General features: G+C 40.9%; 1 protein-coding gene across 1 annotated transcript; it reads right to left on the reverse strand.

Moving 5' to 3' along the window:
- Positions 1-1,181: 1,181 nt before the first annotated feature.
- LOC311210908 (glycerol-3-phosphate dehydrogenase [NAD(+)], cytoplasmic-like) lies at positions 1,182-17,488 on the reverse strand. Its single transcript, XM_084289275.1, has 8 exons — positions 17,336-17,488; positions 11,537-11,714; positions 10,028-10,168; positions 8,695-8,833; positions 6,719-6,831; positions 4,974-5,207; positions 4,673-4,779; positions 1,182-3,360 (listed from the first exon to the last, which is right to left on the reverse strand). Exons 1-8 carry the CDS (start codon positions 17,374-17,376, stop codon positions 3,264-3,266), a joined length of 1,050 nt encoding a protein of 349 aa, XP_084145401.1. The 5' UTR covers positions 17,377-17,488; the 3' UTR covers positions 1,182-3,263.

A 17,488-nucleotide genomic window follows, 5' to 3' on the forward strand; every position in this document is an offset into this window, starting at 1 on the left:
TTTCCTGAACATATAGGGGCAAGTCCATCACATTGAACCTCTTATATGTGAAATCTTTTAAATAAAGCCCAAATAGGCTTTTGTGTGTTCACCGGACTATCTAGCGTTATTCCCAGGACTTTTGCTGCCCTAAGAAATAAACAAATCATTTATCTGCAGCCAAACCATGCCCACTGCTTTAATGTGAAAACATGTTCCATGTTTCTCTATGGAAGTAAATTAGTCTTGCAGACTTTTTTTGTTCCCCCCCCCCCCTCCATCAGTTCACATTTCTAATATTTCAATTAGAAGTCAAGGCTATTAACACTTCAGGAAAAAAATTTCTAGTGTTTCAAACAATTACAAGGAGGAAGGATTGCTTTCGGCTGGAGTATGCAGTGAGGAAATAACACAGAAAAGCAGGCAATTAATTTCTTTTTGAAATGAGGTCTTGGGAGACTGTTAAGGCCTCAGATATAGGTGAACTACCAAAATGGAACTTTGACACCCCCCCCACCCCCCATTAATTAACTGCTGGTGCAACATAACTCATTATTTTTGTTGTGCTCTAGTAAATTAGGAAGGTTGATGTCACCTGCGAGCAGACACACCAACAATTCCTTGCTTGCAAGGGCCAGTTGTTTTTAAATCTGTCCTGCAAATCTTTCTGCTTTCATTAGAGAGGAACGCATGTGTCCTTTCTTCCCCACGTTTCCTGTGAATGACTTTCAGCCAAGCAGGTCAACATCTTTCCCCTGCAAGATCTAACAACCAGCTTTTGCTTGGCTGAGTGCTTGGGTGAACACTTGCACGTATCGCTCTCTGGGACTGGGGTCTATTTTGTATATTAAGTGATGTGATCTTACGCCACCAGGGTCCCAAGTGCAAATGTTGCCTTTTTAATGTGAAGCTTACCTTGGAGATAAAACAACTGTTTTGAGAGGACTGGCTGACCTTGAATATGCTTCCTATTTTGGTACAGAATGTAAATATAGAACAAACTATTTTACTTAGATTTTGACTGGATTGAGATATAAGGGCTAATTTTGTTATTTATGAAGTCAAAGTTGTCTTATTTTACTGTGTAAAAGTATGTCATACAGAAGAAAAAACTATGTTAATCAATAAAAATGTCTGTAGAAAACTGACTCTTCTTGTCCTTTTCTTTGAGAGCTGTAGGAATAAGCACAATAACGGACCACTATTAGAACAGTAATTTATTTTGGGAGAACTTTGAAAATGAAATTACATCAAACCTGCATTTGTTGACCACTTTATTAAACTGTTTGATACCTTTAATGTAAAATGTTCAGTATTAGAAGCTCGTAAATCACTTATGAGAATTTCAGCCTGCCTGGGAAGCAAGGGGGTTTCTGAATTCTCTATCCCATCCTGATATATTTGATATTTAAGAATTACATATCTGGCTTTCTTACTTGAAATGAAAGGTCATGACTTTTGTTTTCTTTTTTTCCCCTAATTCTGCATAAAGGATTTGGCCATGTGGTTCCCATTTCAGCTGAAGGAATGTTTCCGTTGCCCTGCAGAGCCCTGAGCTGTTAGCCACGAACAGGCAGTTCTCTTCCTCCAGCTGAGTCTTCATGTGGGCTACCTTCCTGATCTCCGCTGAAGAGCAGTGGATGCTACAGCCACTGTTTCTGGTACCAGAGCTAGATTTGCTAGCTTGAAAACAGATTTTAAAAATTATTTATTTTTATAAGTAATATTTTTATACATATATATATAGAACTGATAAATGTGAAAGACGACAACATTCCTCTTAACATATAGAGTGGAGAGGATTTTATAATGTGTTTCTTTTTTCTAAACAATGTCAGTGAATACAGAGAGGTTAAAAAAAACACTTGCTGTTTTGGAAAATCAGATGAAACAAAAGTAGCTTACTCTTCCTGTTTGCTTGCCTTCTCTCTAAATACAAGTATTTTCAACAGGGTATTAAAGCTTAGAAAATGTGACACTTTATTTCATAGATGGCTTTAACTCTGAAAAACATCAGGTATGTAAAATTACCCAATATAGTTAGCTTAAAAACTTTTATGTTTCTAAAATTAATGCCATTGGTAGCAAAATTAAACTGGTCTAGGAACCAGTTTGTGTGTAAAATTCAGACGTAGTTAGAGGTCTCTCCCTTCAGGAGTGCAGCGTGTAAGATAAATTGCTTAAGCGACAGCAGGATCAGGGAATTAGTCTGTTTGTTGCGGTCTGTGGAAAGATGCTTGGAGTTGCACTGATGTCAGTCCAGTGGAGCTTCCTGGTAGCGCTGAAATGTAGCCAGGTTTCAAATACAATTTTATAGGAATTCTGTGCGTCTGTAGCGGTCATTTTCATGTACATATAAAAAGTCAAGTAATGCAGAGGGTGTTTCACTGCTGCTTCTTACATCCTTAAGTGTGATACAAGATGCAAGCTGAGCTGTGCGTGCATACTAGTCATCATTTTCTTCTTCAGTTTTCCCCTAAGCTAGTATAAATACTAGTGGGTTATGCTTGCTCAGAAATCCTAACGCTCACATAAATGTATTTGGTTATTCCATTTTTTTTCTGTGTATTTCAACAGAATACAGTAAGTACAATGAAAGTCAGATCACTACTGAAAATCCCTAGTGTCCTGAATAATAATAATTTAAAAAGCCCTTCTTTCCTTCCCCACCACAACCCCTTAAACTGCTTTATTTATACATCTGCTAAACATTCACGTATGTCTGAGCACAGTAACAATACCTATTTTTCCAAAGTGGCTTACACTTTGAAACAAAAACAAGGAAGGACTAAATGTCACCAATTACAAAATATTATGCTATTTGTGTTTGAGAAGAATTATGAAAACCCATATTTGCCTATGTGACTGGATCTTACTGCTGTAAGAACTTTATCTGTAATTCTTTTGATCTTCAGCTTTTCAGCGTCTTGTGCTGTTCTGTAACTAACATCAGTAGGCACAATGCTGAGGTTCATGTGTGTTAATTAACTCCTGTTACGAAAATTACGATGGGCGCTGTTGGAAATCAACATGAAAGTAACTGTAGGCAAATACTTAAATTGCTAACTCAAATCAAAGTCTGTTACACTTCTACATTCAATTTCTGTTCTCGGATATGGTGCTGAAAGGCAGATTTTCACCCCCAGAAAGAGGATACTGAAATACATTCTGTGTTGCTTTTACAGCAAGCATTGCCACACAACCTATTTGTCTACTTTATTTGCTGTGGAGTGGATAGAAGTCCTGAAAAGATGAGAGCACAACCAGATGAGGAGAGCAAACTTCTAAATGTGTTCTGGGTGGTTTTGCAGACATGAGATGAAATCCTGGATCGATCTACCCTCGTAGCAGATCTTGTAGATGGTTGTAAATAATGGAAACCTAAAAGAAGCACGTAAAAATAGTTTTTCAAGTTTACATAAAAATCCATTTTGTTTATAGTGGGGGGAAAAATAGTTCTTTTTTGTTGTTTGCATTGACTGAAAGACTGTAAATTGTAGATGGGAAAAAAAAAAAAGCAGTAGGAATGAAGTTAGGACAATGAAGAGGAACTTAAGGGCAATTTGGGGGGAGGGGCGCAGAGAAGGTGACAACAGAAAATCTGTTTTGGAGACAAAATTGTTATCTAGTGTTTTCATTCACTGAAAAAATCTCGAGGTGGATATCACCCTTTCCCTTCTGTGTGCAAAATGCATGCATTATTTGTATTCATAACTGATATCTAAAAGGCTAAAAAGGACTCAAAACAATGGAAATGTCTTAATGATTTCCTTTTCTTGGCTTGAAGGTGTTTAAAAAAAAAAAAACAACAGCACACTTGTAAGCTGTCTTACCATTATTATGTGGTATAAATGATATCACTGAATGACGTGGAGCTGAGTCTGTAATTGGCAGTAATTACAGGGATACTCATTAGATTAAGTTTTGACATAGGTGTACATCCTGTCAAAATAAGCTTTTTTTTTCTTTTTATCTTCTGCTTTATCTGTTAATATTCTAACATTTTTTAAAGTATTTGTTTAGCAGTGTTTGACCTCTATATATAATACTAACATAGATCAGGCTAGAAGATGGAGGGAAAGTTTAATCTTTCCTTTGTATAACTTGAGACAAAGGCTTCAAATTATGAATAATCTTATTACCTCTCTCCCCAAACAATTAGAAGTAGTTTATTTCAGCTTCTTTTGTGGAACCAGAGCAGTGAATATATAATATGTGCTGACATCAATTTGTATACAGTTTTTTTGATTGTAAGCATACTCCTGAATTTTATACTGAGATGATTTAGTTCGTATTTGCACTGAGAGCAGTATTGCTGCAAGCTGCAGTGCTGACATACTGAGAATGAGAAACCCTTTGATCATGTTCCTAAACTTACTCTGTAAGCGTGCATCAATCTTGTTCAGGGTGGACCAGTGATATCTAGGTAGCTCCCTTGGATTTTCTTGGTGTCTTATATGTCTGTGGCTTGTTTCTTTTAACACTGTTTTGCCTTCATCCCATTCTACTGATCACAGTAATGAGGAGTCTTGCTAAGTTTAATGGTGGCCCAAGATGTAGCAACCAGTTGTTGCGGAAATGATGGGGTAGTTAACCTCAATGGGACTCGTGTTTATGAATCACTCATAATTCTTGGTGATGCCTGTTGAGTCAGGTGTTTCCCTTGTTTGTCTTTTTAAATCAAAACACTTACTTATCAAGCAGACTTTTCTGTTTCAGAATCTTGTAGACTTCAGCCGAAGTCTGAGGACCTTGTAGTTTTTGTCCGTTCAGCATCTCATTCTCCAATTGCTCTATGGACTAAAAGAGAGGAGACTGATTACTTGCATCAGAGGAAATCCTGCTGCCATACCAGCAGTTACTGAGAAGGTAAAAAGCTAATGATGCCTTTGTATCGTTACACAGGATTTTTCTTTTCTTTTTTTTTTTTTTTTTTACTTTAAAACACAGGAATTCATTTTTTTTAGTTTAAAATATTTCAAAATCCTCCTTACTTTTCCTGTGCGTGCAAAGGCTTCCGCTACTTTTCTGTTGCGTCCTCCGTAGCAGGTAGTGATTAGGTCAGCAACTCCACAGCTTTCCAGAAAAGTGGCTATTGATACTGGTCCCCTGCAGAACATCTTGGCAAAGGCCACCATTTCCATAAGGCCTAAACGTATAACTGCTGCCTTTGTGTTATCACCATAATTCAGTCCGTCGCAGAACCCAGCTCCTACTGCTACAATGTTCTAAAAACAGTTTAGTGCATAGAGAATGAAAGGAAATTGTCAGATAAGACATGCAGTTCATCATTGTACATCAAACTTTAAGAAAATTCCATCAATCTGTCTGCACTTTGTTCACTGGAATAAGACCCCAGGTTCAATTCGCAGAGGCTATGAGTTTGTTATGAAGAAGGCAGACGTCTCATTACAGTTGAAGAAAATTTGCTAGACTATAAAAGACTTTATAAAGTATCCACTTTGCAAAGTTATTCCAGTGGGCAAAAGGCAGAGCAGCTTGTTTAATATTGTAACATTGCAATCATGTAGCATGCATGCAATTAATGTTTTGTTTTTCTGCTACTTTCAACTTGGAGCTTGCTGACCTTTCTGTTTTAACTGTTTAAACCATTCTCAGTGAGGACATGCCTCTATCTTTTTTCTGTTGGCCTGTAGCTTAAACAGTTATTGGTTCCACATACTGATGCTGTAATAGATCAAACCTTGTTTTTGCCTGCAAGAGTGGTCAGTAGAATTGACATTTTCTACAGATCTAAACAACTGTCTTCAGATCCTAAACATCCTCGTGTTGCCCTGCATACGTCCCTCCTCATCCCCCAGTTTGCAGTCCCTTGAAGAAGCATAGCTCATTTCATTTGAGTTATAGGTTGGTAGTACTGCCATTGAAATATTTACTCCCAGGCATGCATGTGCCCCAGTGCAGGTTTGTTTTGTTTGTTTGTTTTAGCAGAAGGAATGTTTTCAGGAAGAACAAACGTTTTCCACAAAACAGAACCAACTTCTCATCTCTCTATGCCCTCCACTACTCCTAGTTCCAGTCTGTAGATGAAAGCAAAGTCTTTGGTTATTTCTATGTAAATAATCTGTTCATATCTGGGTTAAACAGGACCTGTTCTTTACTAGCTGGTAATCACTCCTCCAAAGAAAGGTGAATCATTAAAGTACAAATGGCTGAACTTATGCAAACTACAAAGATTGTAGCCTGGAGACACTTTTGACACATTTAAGAAAAACAACCCCTAAATCTTAAAGTGCCCCTGCCATGGAAACTTGATGATTTTGGTATTTTTTTGACCTAGCCTGGGATCTGTATGTGGACGTGGCTAAACACTGTACGGGTGTGCTTCCAACACTGAATGGTGCTTCTGACGCAAACTTGCTAGTGGGTTGCTACTTGAACTGTGAAAATAAGTTATTAGCGGAATTACTGTACATAGTAAAAGACTTTGTTCCATGCATGTACAACATAAGAAAATATAGGGGACTAAATTATGCCCTCAGAAGCAGAGGTGAGCGATAAGTTAAAATATGGCTATTCTGAAATGTTTTGCCAGCAATTGTTTTTTGTTTTTTGTTTTTTTTTCAGATTGGAAAGCTGGCCTGTGAACTACGTGTCTTGTCTGTGCTCACTCAATCCTACAATGGTAGGACTAACATTAGACCATATGGCTTACAGAAGACTCAGGTAAGGGTAGAATTTAGCCCTAATAAAAACAAAATAGTTTGAAATCACTGACTTTTAAGGCTCCACAGATCTCCACTGTATCAACGTCAGGCACCACGGTAATCCTGAAATTTGGGGTCTGCATTAGTTCTTTAAAGATCTGCCCTTGGTTTTCATTTTTGCACCCTGCGGGAAGGAAAGATGAAAGTTAGAGCATTTGTAATGTTTAAGTGACATTAGTATGCACAACTAACTGAAACCCGAAGTAAGGTCCTAGGGACCACTTAGGTTTTGTGGTCCCAGTAACTGGAAATAACACTGCTGCTGGAAGCCAGGGTGAATATATACAAGTCCTAGTACATGGACTGAGTATTGCTTACTAATGTTTTGAAGAGCTTAAAAGTAGACAGCCCCTAGCACAGATGTCTGCCTGAGGGAGCTTGTATAACCACAAACCTTGCAAGTGATTAAACTGAGGCGGACCTAATTAAAAATGAGACTCCTCAGGGTTTTTGCGCCAACCGGTGTTCAGCTCGCCCTGCCCTGCCCTGCCCTGGAGCCACAGGGGCTACTGCGACTCGCACTTTGAGCATGAGCTGGTCACCACAATCCTTGCACCACCCTACTGCAGGTTTAACAGGATAATATTTACAGATTGCTTTGTACAGCACCCCAGTATAATTGTTCCTTTGAAAATGTAAAAAGCTATAATTGCTAAGTATTATTGTGGGGTGAAAATGATTAATGCCAAATTAATTCCCAGTTACGAGGAGATCCACTGATAATGAAGTTGAACGTTTGCTCTGCTGGAGCAATTTTGTTACCAATTCTACCAGGGTCATGTATCATGTCATCGCAGCGCTAGCCCTAGGTAGTGAGAGGAAGGGTAGAAAGCCCTGACTGATGAAGTGGTTAAGGTTGACTTTATCCAAAGAGCCCTTGGCCAACAGGCAAAGATTTTTGAATGGAGTTTAGCTTGTTTTTATGCGAGGCAGTCTTGTTTCTTTCAGAGAAAGCTCAGCAGCAAGGCTCTGTAGCTTTTTCCAGTTGTTGCTCCTGGAGGGGTTCTGGGGTAACACCCCTGTGGGTGGCTCTGGGGTTTCTGCCCCACCTCATGAGAAACTTTGTGTTTGTTTCTCATCTTTTAAAAATAACTAATGGTAGGGTTTTCTTTGAGGTGACTGTTTCTGGGCTATGTTGCTTTCCAAATGCAGAAACACTTTGAGGCCCCACAAGCCAAGGGGCAAGCATGCCTCTTTCCAAAGTCATCATCATGGCATGGGTTAAAACTGGGCCAGAAGAAACTGAACCATCCCCAAGAAAATGAATATTGCTCAACTCCCCTAACCATGTCTAGTCCTATTCGTGTCTAGTTTCTCTGCCAGCAGCAAATGGTATGGTTTTCCCTATAACCTCTGGACAGCAATGGAGCAGTATTGCAATAACAACCTTTATCTTCGCTAGCTATTGAAGAATGTAACTTTAATATCTGCCGACTTCAAAAAGCAAGTCAAAAATCAAGTGGATTTTAAAAGCTGCTGGCCAAACTTTCCAAGTCAGGTCAGACCCAGTTCCGGGAGCATCTGAGGCTGTGTCTTGGCAAGCAGCCCAAATGAGAGGGAAGAACAGAATGTTACTGCTGCTTTTTGAAACAAGGACATTTGAAGATGGAGAAATACACCTCAGGGGGTGTGAGCACATAGGAGATTCTGATTACGCATTTCTAGCTAAACTACATAGTGTATCACTGCCTAGTTACTCAGCACTGGGCTGTGCAGACAGGTGGCTTTTGATAACTCCTACAGGAATAGGAGTAAGCTGCAATTTTTTAATGGATGAAATTAGCGAACGGTTCTCAGTACTGAAACCTGCTCTCATTTGCAATCTGACCCTGCCAGCACCAAACTCCCTGGAAGTTGTGCTGCCTCCTTGAATGAGTTCAGCATGCAGTGTGGTCCCTTGGCTGTCTCTAGGCCCTATCGTGTTTCCCAGCCCCAGGTGAAGCCAAATTGAAGATAGCGGCTATAATTTGCCCTTTGGAATAGTTACCAATGGTGGTTTCACAGAACTTTTCATCAGCCACTTCTTTGGCTATGTTGGCCCCCATAAGCACACTGATTTCTATTTTCAGTTTCTCTCGAATGAGGTCAGATATGAGCTTCAGGCCTTCAGGACCCTCATCAATCCCCTGAATAAAAGACGATAGTCAAAGTTATTAGAACAGGAAAATAACAGCAGCAAAGCACTGGTAAAGCAGGAGGTGTCCTATTGCCTGCAGGTCTCCCTGGTTCTAATTGGAAGAATTCAGATCTTATATTCACTAGCGTTAGCCATTAGTACAAATGTTCTGCAAACTCAACTAAATTTCAGGGAGAAGGTGCAGTTGAGTTAACCCTGCCACAGGCCTCACACCCAACACTACTGCCCTGAGGGGTTTTTTAAGCTGCATTTTTCCCTTGTGTTAAGTGCCTGTGGTAAGGAACCATACTTTTAAATTAAGCTTACAAGCAGTGGCTTTTTAGCAAGATCTTAAGTATTAATCTGAGTGCTTCATTGGTATTAAAAGGTATACTGAACTGTCACTTTTTGGAGCTTAAGAAAGAAGTAAATTTCCATGAATTTCCTTTCTTTCCCCTCCCCTCCTCTGCGTACTGCTGCATGCAAGATATCATTTCTATAGGGGAAAAAAAAAGAGGAGCCAATATTCCAATCTGAAAACTTGAATTAAATTTATTTCATTCCTATTTTAAATAGGATGCTTCCTGTAACACAATCAACAGAAGAAGCAGTAGACTATATTGCTACACTTTGCCTCCAGCTTTTAGTTTGAGATTCTCTTATAAATATTAATTCCTTTTAAAGTTATGATAACCTGGCATCTCTAACCTTCAAAAACAGATTGCTCATTTCATTACAAATTGAAATTGCTTCAGTTCTGCAAAATTGTTGATGATACGGTGCAGTTTTAATGTTGCCATGAACAGCTTTGCATGTACTCAGGCTGGTTGCTCAGACCCAGTGCTCTGCCCAGGTATGAGTTAACTGAGGCTGTAGTCGGAATATTTTTTTCTGGCAGCTGCGCCAGTTTATGCAGCCCTCTCTCTGTGCATTTTCACCCCTGTGCTGGTCCAAGTGGGAACTGATCCAGGCTAAAGATGGGAGACAAGAATGGTTACTCTTAACCCAGTAGGGTTGCCCAATCCATTCCCCTCCGGTCACATGAATGGTGGAAGGACTATTGGAGGCTTGGAGGCTTTAACTCTTGCAGAAAGAAATGCTCATATTCACACAGAGCATGCAACAAGGGCTGGAGTTCCTATCCCTAAATTGAACATATTTATTTACTCTTTACACATTGATTCTTGTGGAGAGAACAACTTACCTTGATCAGTGAAATCCCAAATGTTCCAGGTTTTATCTGGTCTGCAATCTGTTCACAGACCCGTCCAATGAATTGATGTGGTAGAACAAATACTAAGATGTCTGCCCCCTTTGCTGCTTCAGCCACATCTGGTACTGCCACCTGGGACAAGTGGAACAATGGAAATGAGCCCCTCACACCAGGCAACAATTCTCACACCTTGCAGGATTACACCATTCCTGCGACATCCTTAATAACCAGCAAGCTGTAGCTTCCTCTCAATGCTAGTGTGACTCAGAACAAATAAAGCCAGGTTACAAAGGAAACGGCAGGTGAATTTAAGTTTGCTATTAAAATCAGAAAATACTGCCCTTAGTCTCAGCCTTAGAGCAAGTATGATTCCTTACAGAAGAATCAGTGCTGCTACCAGCAGGGCTGCTTCTAAAGGCAAATAGCAAAGCAAGGCCAGGACCGCGCCCATAGCACTGTACAGACAGCCTTTCTGTCTCTCCAAAATGTAGAAAAACAATACGAGGAAAAATATTTTTTTTCCTCGGAGCTGAAGATGTGAGGGGCCCTCCCTTCAGGCTTACTGCAACCATCTGATTTCAGCTGGTAAAGTCTCAGAGGCTTTGTTATAGGTAGGATGAGGCTGCTCTCAAGTGAGGAAAACAAGCTTGTTGATCTGTTACAGGACTGTGAAAATAACAGCAGCAATTCAGTTTGAACCCAGGAGAGCTGCATGCCAAGTTCAAGCCATGGGAGTGCAAAACTGCAATCCCAGCACTAAATGTGGTTCTAAATATAACCACTCTCCAAGCAAGGAGACCCACCACGTGCGGCATCTGAACTTCCTTTTACAACTACGGCTATTCTAGAAATGCAGTGCTACTTTCTTTAATTCACAGAGCTCTGTCGTTTGGTAAAGTCTTGAACAGCCCAAAAGCCTCACTTTGCTTGCTTCAGTAGCTCTAAATGATCCAAGCTGATTAAATAGTGAGGTATAATTTGGTATTTCAAATGTAAATGAATTAAAAATTAAATACCCTATATTCTGGTGGAACTTGCAGCATTATTATTTAGTAACGTGTTGCTATCCTGACATCACCCAAAACCGGTAGCTCACTGTTCATCTCCTTGTTAGCCATGCTGTTGATTCCCTTTTTTAGAAGAAGGGAGAGCAGTAGCCTCCCCTCTTTATCCAGAAGATGCTGTGGGTTTAAAAATCTCTCTGCTCTGTGTATACACAGCCCTAGAAATAGCAAACAGAGAGATGCTGATTTATGCTGGGGAGGAGGATGGCATACTATGTATCAGTATTCGACACAGTTGGATGTTTGAAATTGCATGACAAGAGATGAGCTGAAGTCCCAGAAGTAAGTTATATTTCATACTTAAAATACTGGAGTGAGTTAGGTGGCAAACCACAACAAGGCGACGAATTACTTCCTAGTTTAAAGATTGCCAGTTGTTGCCTTCCTTGTCAAAAATTAAAATAAATAAAATCAGTGTGTTTTTTTTCCAACTTACCACATTTTTAGGTATCTTGTATCCAGGAAGATACTTAACATTTTCATGTTCCTGATTGATTATTTCTGAGAGTTTTCTTCCATCGATCATCTCTTCAAATACCCACATCTTGACAGTAGGATCAAATCTGTTGGACATCTGGACATTTTGGCCAACAATTCTTGCTATGGCTGAACCCCTTTTTAAAAAGAAAGAAAGAAATAACTGATAGGACACAAACTTTCTTTGCCAATTGGAAACACAAGTTACTTTCAACATAATAACTCATAAAAGTCCTGTGCTACAAAGCTTCATCTGCCTACTAAATTTATCAGAAGGCTTTATCCACTACCCTCCATCAAAAAACAAATATCAACAAAAAAAAGCCTTAGCTTAATATCACAAAAAGTAGAACCAGGTAAAACATTACAGTTATAAGGAATCTGAAGTCATATAAAATATTACAGAGTGGAAGTGTGATACGCCCTCAACAGTGCTAAAAATATATTCTGAGGCTAATTGAATATCTCTTCATCCTGAGATTTTCTTTTTCTGAAAACCAACTCCAAAATAATCCAGACAGTGAAGTACTCCTGAATAATCTCGCTGTGCCAGTCTGTGCATCTCATCTAAAACAAATGGATGCCAATTTCCTACCAATAACCAAACGGTTGCAGTAAGGATTTTATGTAAGATATAAAAACTAAGAAATTATCTTTAGGAAAAAAAAAAAATCAACCTGGTGGTTTCTCTTTGGATGTGGTTCTAATTATCAGTGTAACAAGATCCAGAATATCTGAAGATATTTGAACCATCACATTTACTCTTGGTCATGCTGAGCATTTTTTTATCTCAGTTTAGGCAATAACTTTATTACACCATCCAGCACTGCAGCCTTGTGAACTTTCACTTATTCTCTTAACAAGAGGAAAATTAAAAATCTGGAAAAAATACTGAGAATATGGCTTGATGCACTTTAAATTATTTTGGGGGTAGAAAAGCGTGATTTTTATTTTCTCTCGTCTTTCTTTTTGCTTTAATACTACCTTAAAGTACTGGCTGTTTTGCTAACATAACTGAAAGAGGGGTTCCAGTTATGACGTTCTTGTTCTCTGACTCACTTGTGATATACCTGCAATTAGGAGCATGAACAGGATTTAGTTGTTTTCTGTAACAGATAAAAGTCTTAAGTACATCCAAGACGAAGTCCAGTGAGGTCTGTGTTGTGAATGGTTCAAAGGGAAGCCATGTTGTAACTGGCTTTCCTTGGCTCAACTCGATTTTTGATGCAACAGGTTTGCACAAGGCTAATTGCTCAATAAATAATTAAAGAATAAGGGTTTCATCTTAATCTTTAACTACAAAGAAATCCTACTGAGATCAATTTTCGCTTTCCCAGCATTGACTGCTTGCTATATCCTGAGCTGCTGTAATGCTTTCTTTCAAATTGATAAAGGAGAAAAAAAAAAAAGGGGGGGGGGTGGAGGATAATTTGTTCTGGTCCTTTGTAAGTGTAAAATAAGTAAGTATCTCCAGAGTAAACCTTTATTATTATTTTTTGAAAGGTGTACAATTGCATCATATGTTTGTATTATCTGTAAAATTTCTTATGTTCTGGTTCGCTTCCCCTGTTCTCCAACAGTGAGCGCAATCAAGGCCTGAGCTGAGGAGGAATTATGGCTTGCTATCATAAATATAATAAGAAAAGTTATTTTTACACATAAACACTAAGACTTGAGATCTAAATACGTTTTCCAGATTGTGCTGTAGTCTTCTTTAGTGAGAGGTGAGTTTTACCCGCTTATTATCTACAAAATGGTAACAACTTTCCCCGCTTACACCCAGCATCACCTATCCATTTTTCTTTCTTTCCTTAGACTAGAACTTCTTGAAAGTAGAGACTTTTTTTTTGCTATTTATTTACAAGGCACTTAGGAGAGTAAAAAGGGGCTTCAGTCTCAGTGGAGCCCCAACATTCTCTTTCACTCTGAAAAGCTGAAGACAAACCTAAAAAGACTGCAATGTAGAAACGTTTAGAAGGTGTATAGAATGTGCATCAAGGTGACTTTTTGGGGGTGGTGCTTTATAGCCTGTGACTGTACCAAATTTTTGTGATTTTCTGTTGAAAGATGCAGGTTCCAGCTCTAACTTCTGAAATCCTGACTGGGACTTGCAACTTTCAGTAGGTAAAGCTTGTCTTTCTGCAGAGCTGTCATTGCCAATGTGCTTGGATGTTTCTGTCCAAGCATCCTCCCATTGACAAGATACCCATGAAGGTATTTCAGGCATAAAGCTAGCTTCATAAATCACCTTGTTTTTGATTGGTTTCCCTAGGAATCTTGGGGAGACAAGGTGTAATGTTTAAAAGGCATTCACTGGTTATCAGGGAAAAACTCTCTCTACAAAACAATTAAGCCGTTCAAAAACTGAGGTACTGTTTCATTTGGTCCATTTAAAATTTGCAGTCACTGCTAATCAGCCTTGGAAAGAAGAATTGCTTTGTCTGTGAAGCCAGTGCTCAGTAGACTACACAGGCTTGGCAGAGGAGCTCTGCTTATGCAAACAAAACCAAGGACACACACATGAAGACTTCGCCATTCTATTTTATTTCTCCAAAACTCTCTTTAGTGAAGATTAATAGATGGCTGAGAACTCCGCTTGGATCATTTTTAAAGGTAAGTGCAAACTGCCAATCATTCTTCTTCTCCAATTACATTGAATCAGGGTGGAAGTGATTTACATATTGCTAAGAAAAAAAGCTCTCTTATGTGGAGGTTTCCTGTTGGTACAATGGGAATTTTTTGGGGGGAAAGGGGGAGGGGTGAAGAATAATTTAAATAAGACCCATTGATTTATATATGCAAATATGAAAGTATTTGTGGCATACATTGGAACTGGTGAAAAACAGCTGAAAGCCTCCATGAAACCAGCTAATCCCTGTCAACTGCCCCTTGCATAGGAAATGTACTTATGCCATTCCTAACAGGAGCTGTTCCGAGGAGGGCTTACAGAGCTCAGGTACTGCCGATACTTTCCCTTCCCTCAACAGCCTCCTAGGGCTTTGCTATCCTTCTCCTTAGCGTTAGTAAGATTGTCCTTACATCTAACCTAAATCTTACTGCAGTTTAAGAATTTCTGTTCTAAGAGGGAGGGATATTGTTTCTCTCCTTTAGGTACTTGAAGAGGATCATATCTTTCTTCAGTCTCTCTTAGCCAGCCACCTTTTTTTTTTTTAAATTGTAGTATTGCTTAGGTTGAAATGGATCCCGAGAGGTCTCAAAAGTGGGAACAACACTGAATTCAGATCAGTTTGCTCAGGGCTTTGTTCACGCAAGTCTTAAAAACTCCCCAAGGACCAGCTGCTCTCTAGGCAACCTGTCCCACTGCTTTATCATCCTCATAGATTTCCACCTCCCTCTGTATATCCATTTGGAACCTCCCCAGTTCAGTTTATGGCCATTGACTCATTTTCCTTCCATGCACCTCAGTAAAAAGCCTGGCCATCTGTGCAGGGTAAGGACATATGCCTAGTTCAAGCTGAATCTTCACTGAGGAGAGTCCAAATGAATCTAATTAGATTGGAAGAGCTTTTGGGTTCTGAAGGGTCAGGCAGTGAAATAAACCCGTATTTTTAAAACCAGATAACTGGACCGTGATTAACAAACGCAAAGCCTCCTGTACCTGGCTGACAACTACAAGATGCAATGTGGCACTTGCTTTACTTAACCACATCAGTCATGAGTTTCCTGACAGTGTTGACTTAGTAAGCCAGTGTGACCTGCTGAACTTCTGCAGCTGACATTAGCTATTGCAAAATGTTGTGTCACATGTTGGCCACGTTTCTGAGCTGCAGGAAAGCCTCACGTGCAGTTATCTGAGCTGTCGCACAAATATTCGGGAGGAATATAAGGAGACAATGTTTGCCAAAGAAAAACATATTTCTGTGTTGTGCTAAGATTACCTGTACTGCCATAGAGGCTATGAATAGATGTAATTTAAACACTAGAGAACAACATTTATCTACTTCACAAAGATTTTACAGTCTGTCCATATGGTAGGAAGTAAGAGATGAACCCAGGCAGACAGGTAGTACAAGTAAGCAGATAGTACTAAGCGATTTGCTGGGCTGGAGTCTCGGTATCTCCAGGGCATAGCTCTTTTCAGTTTTGTAGATACACATTATGGAAAAAAAGAAGAAAAAAAAAAGGAAAAAAAAAAAAAAGAAACAACCAACTGGCTTTTGAGAATGTTTTATGGAAAGGGAACAGCTTGGAAAAAGGCATGAGATGCTTGCTTGAGGATGAGAGCAAGAGAGTAAGTAAGTCTTTAATTGTTGGCGGATCAAAGGTAAAAGCTGACTCCCAGATGTTCAGCCGTGGCTCTTGAGGGGCTTGGAAGCAATAAGAAGCAGCTCGTGCAGGCTGTGTTTAAGGCGAGGAAGAGGAGTGTGGCAAGGGAGGGAAGCAAGCGCTGGAATGACTTGGGGACAGTGGCAGTCAGGGAAGCAGGGTGCAGGAGCGATGGGTCCCTTAGGGCCAAGGAAGGGGATGCTGCAGTGAGCCAGCTGTGTGATGGTGGCTTCCCAGGAAGGCCTGGCTGTAGGGTTGTTTGTGAAAGACCATATGTTAGAGATGTGCACGGGGAACCCATGATTTGGAAGCATGTCACACGTGTGGGGACTCAAAAAGCTGTGGGCTGGTTTTGCAAGGCAGGAGGGTCCAGAGCCGCACCGTAACTACGCTGTGTTCTCAGCAGCTCGCAACCAGCCACTCCCTCACCTATTGACTTTTTTGGTATTTGCTTCCACATAGCTGTCAGGTATTTAAAAAATCTTAAAGAACTTGCCCTCCTTGTAGAAAAACAATCGAAGAACTACCTGGAGGCTGGGTTTGCTAATCACAAGCACAGGCATATACATGTTGTTCGGTTTGGTTGGGCTTAGGTTATATAAACTGTAAGATGCGAAGTCCATTCAGCCAGGGTTACTGACTTCACTGAAGTCTGCCAGAGCCAAGGAGCTTCTGCAAGCAGTGCTTTTGTCCAGACTAGAAAGAACCGGGCAGTAGCAGGTATATTCTTATAAAGGGGGGCAGGGATAAGCTGGGGACTCAATGCTTTTATAATGCTGCAGAAGGATGCAAAACTACATGCTGAAGATGACAGAAGTGAAGGGTACGTTTAAGTCACGGTTTTAAATGAAACCCATGTCCTGGTTCTTTCAAAGGAGTGCGAGCAGCATCACCGCTCTGCTCCATGCCTGTATGAGAGGTGCCTGGGCTCTGCCACAAACACAACCATAGAGGCACAGCTCGGGTCCTCTCTGGGCTCTCGCTGTCCTGGTGCCAGGCTGGGCATGCTTGCTACACTTAAATCAAGCTGTGATACACTTAAATCGAACGGTAGCCTCGTGCTTGTGCAGTTCCCATTGGCTCAGGCAGCTCTTTGTTACTGGCATTTACTGGATGCGAGCATCCTGACCGTTCCCATTTAGCTTACAAAACAAAGAGCCCCCCGGCCCCAAAAGCAAGAGGAGCTTTTGCCCTGGCTCCCAATCTTCTCTTTCGGCAGGGTTATGGCTTGTAACGGAGCGGGGGAGGGCGGAGGTGCAGGCGGGACCCCAGCGGGCAGGGCCGGGTTTCAGGACCATGGAGACCCCCGGGCACCTGTTGCGGAGCCCCCCGGGCAGCGAGGGGACACCCTGCCGGGCTCAAGCGGGGAGGAGGGCACGGAAGGAAGGGGAAAAAGGGAAGAAAAAAAGGCGACAGATAAAGGGAGGAAGGTAGGAAGGAAGGGAGGGGGGTCCCGCGCTGCGGCACTCACCAGTTCCCCGAGCCCACGATGCAGACGCGGAGCGGCGACATGCTGCTGTGCCCGCGGCACGGCTCGGCTCGGCTCGGCTCGGCACAGCACAGCCCGGCACGACTCGGCTCGGCACGGCTCGGCAGGGCTGCCAGCACCGCCCCCGGCCCGGCC

This window comes from Netta rufina, assembly GCF_964035555.1.
Source record: "Netta rufina genome assembly, chromosome: 6".
Taxonomy (NCBI): Eukaryota; Metazoa; Chordata; class Aves; order Anseriformes; family Anatidae; genus Netta; species Netta rufina.

What these genes read in the sequence shown, in the direction of transcription:
- LOC311210908 (XM_084289275.1), bottom strand. Translation starts at nt 17,376, where the DNA reads ATGTCGCCGCTCCGCGTCTGCATCGTGGGCTCGGGGAACTG. An exon ending in ATCGTGGGCTCGGGGAACTG is followed by an intron (nt 11,715 to 17,335) that starts GTGAGTGCCGCA and finishes CTTTTTAAAAAG; the next exon opens with GGGTTCAGCCATAGCAAGAA. An exon ending in AGATCTGTGGAGCCTTAAAA is followed by an intron (nt 5,208 to 6,718) that starts GTCAGTGATTTC and finishes AACTGTTTTTAG; the next exon opens with AACATTGTAGCAGTAGGAGC.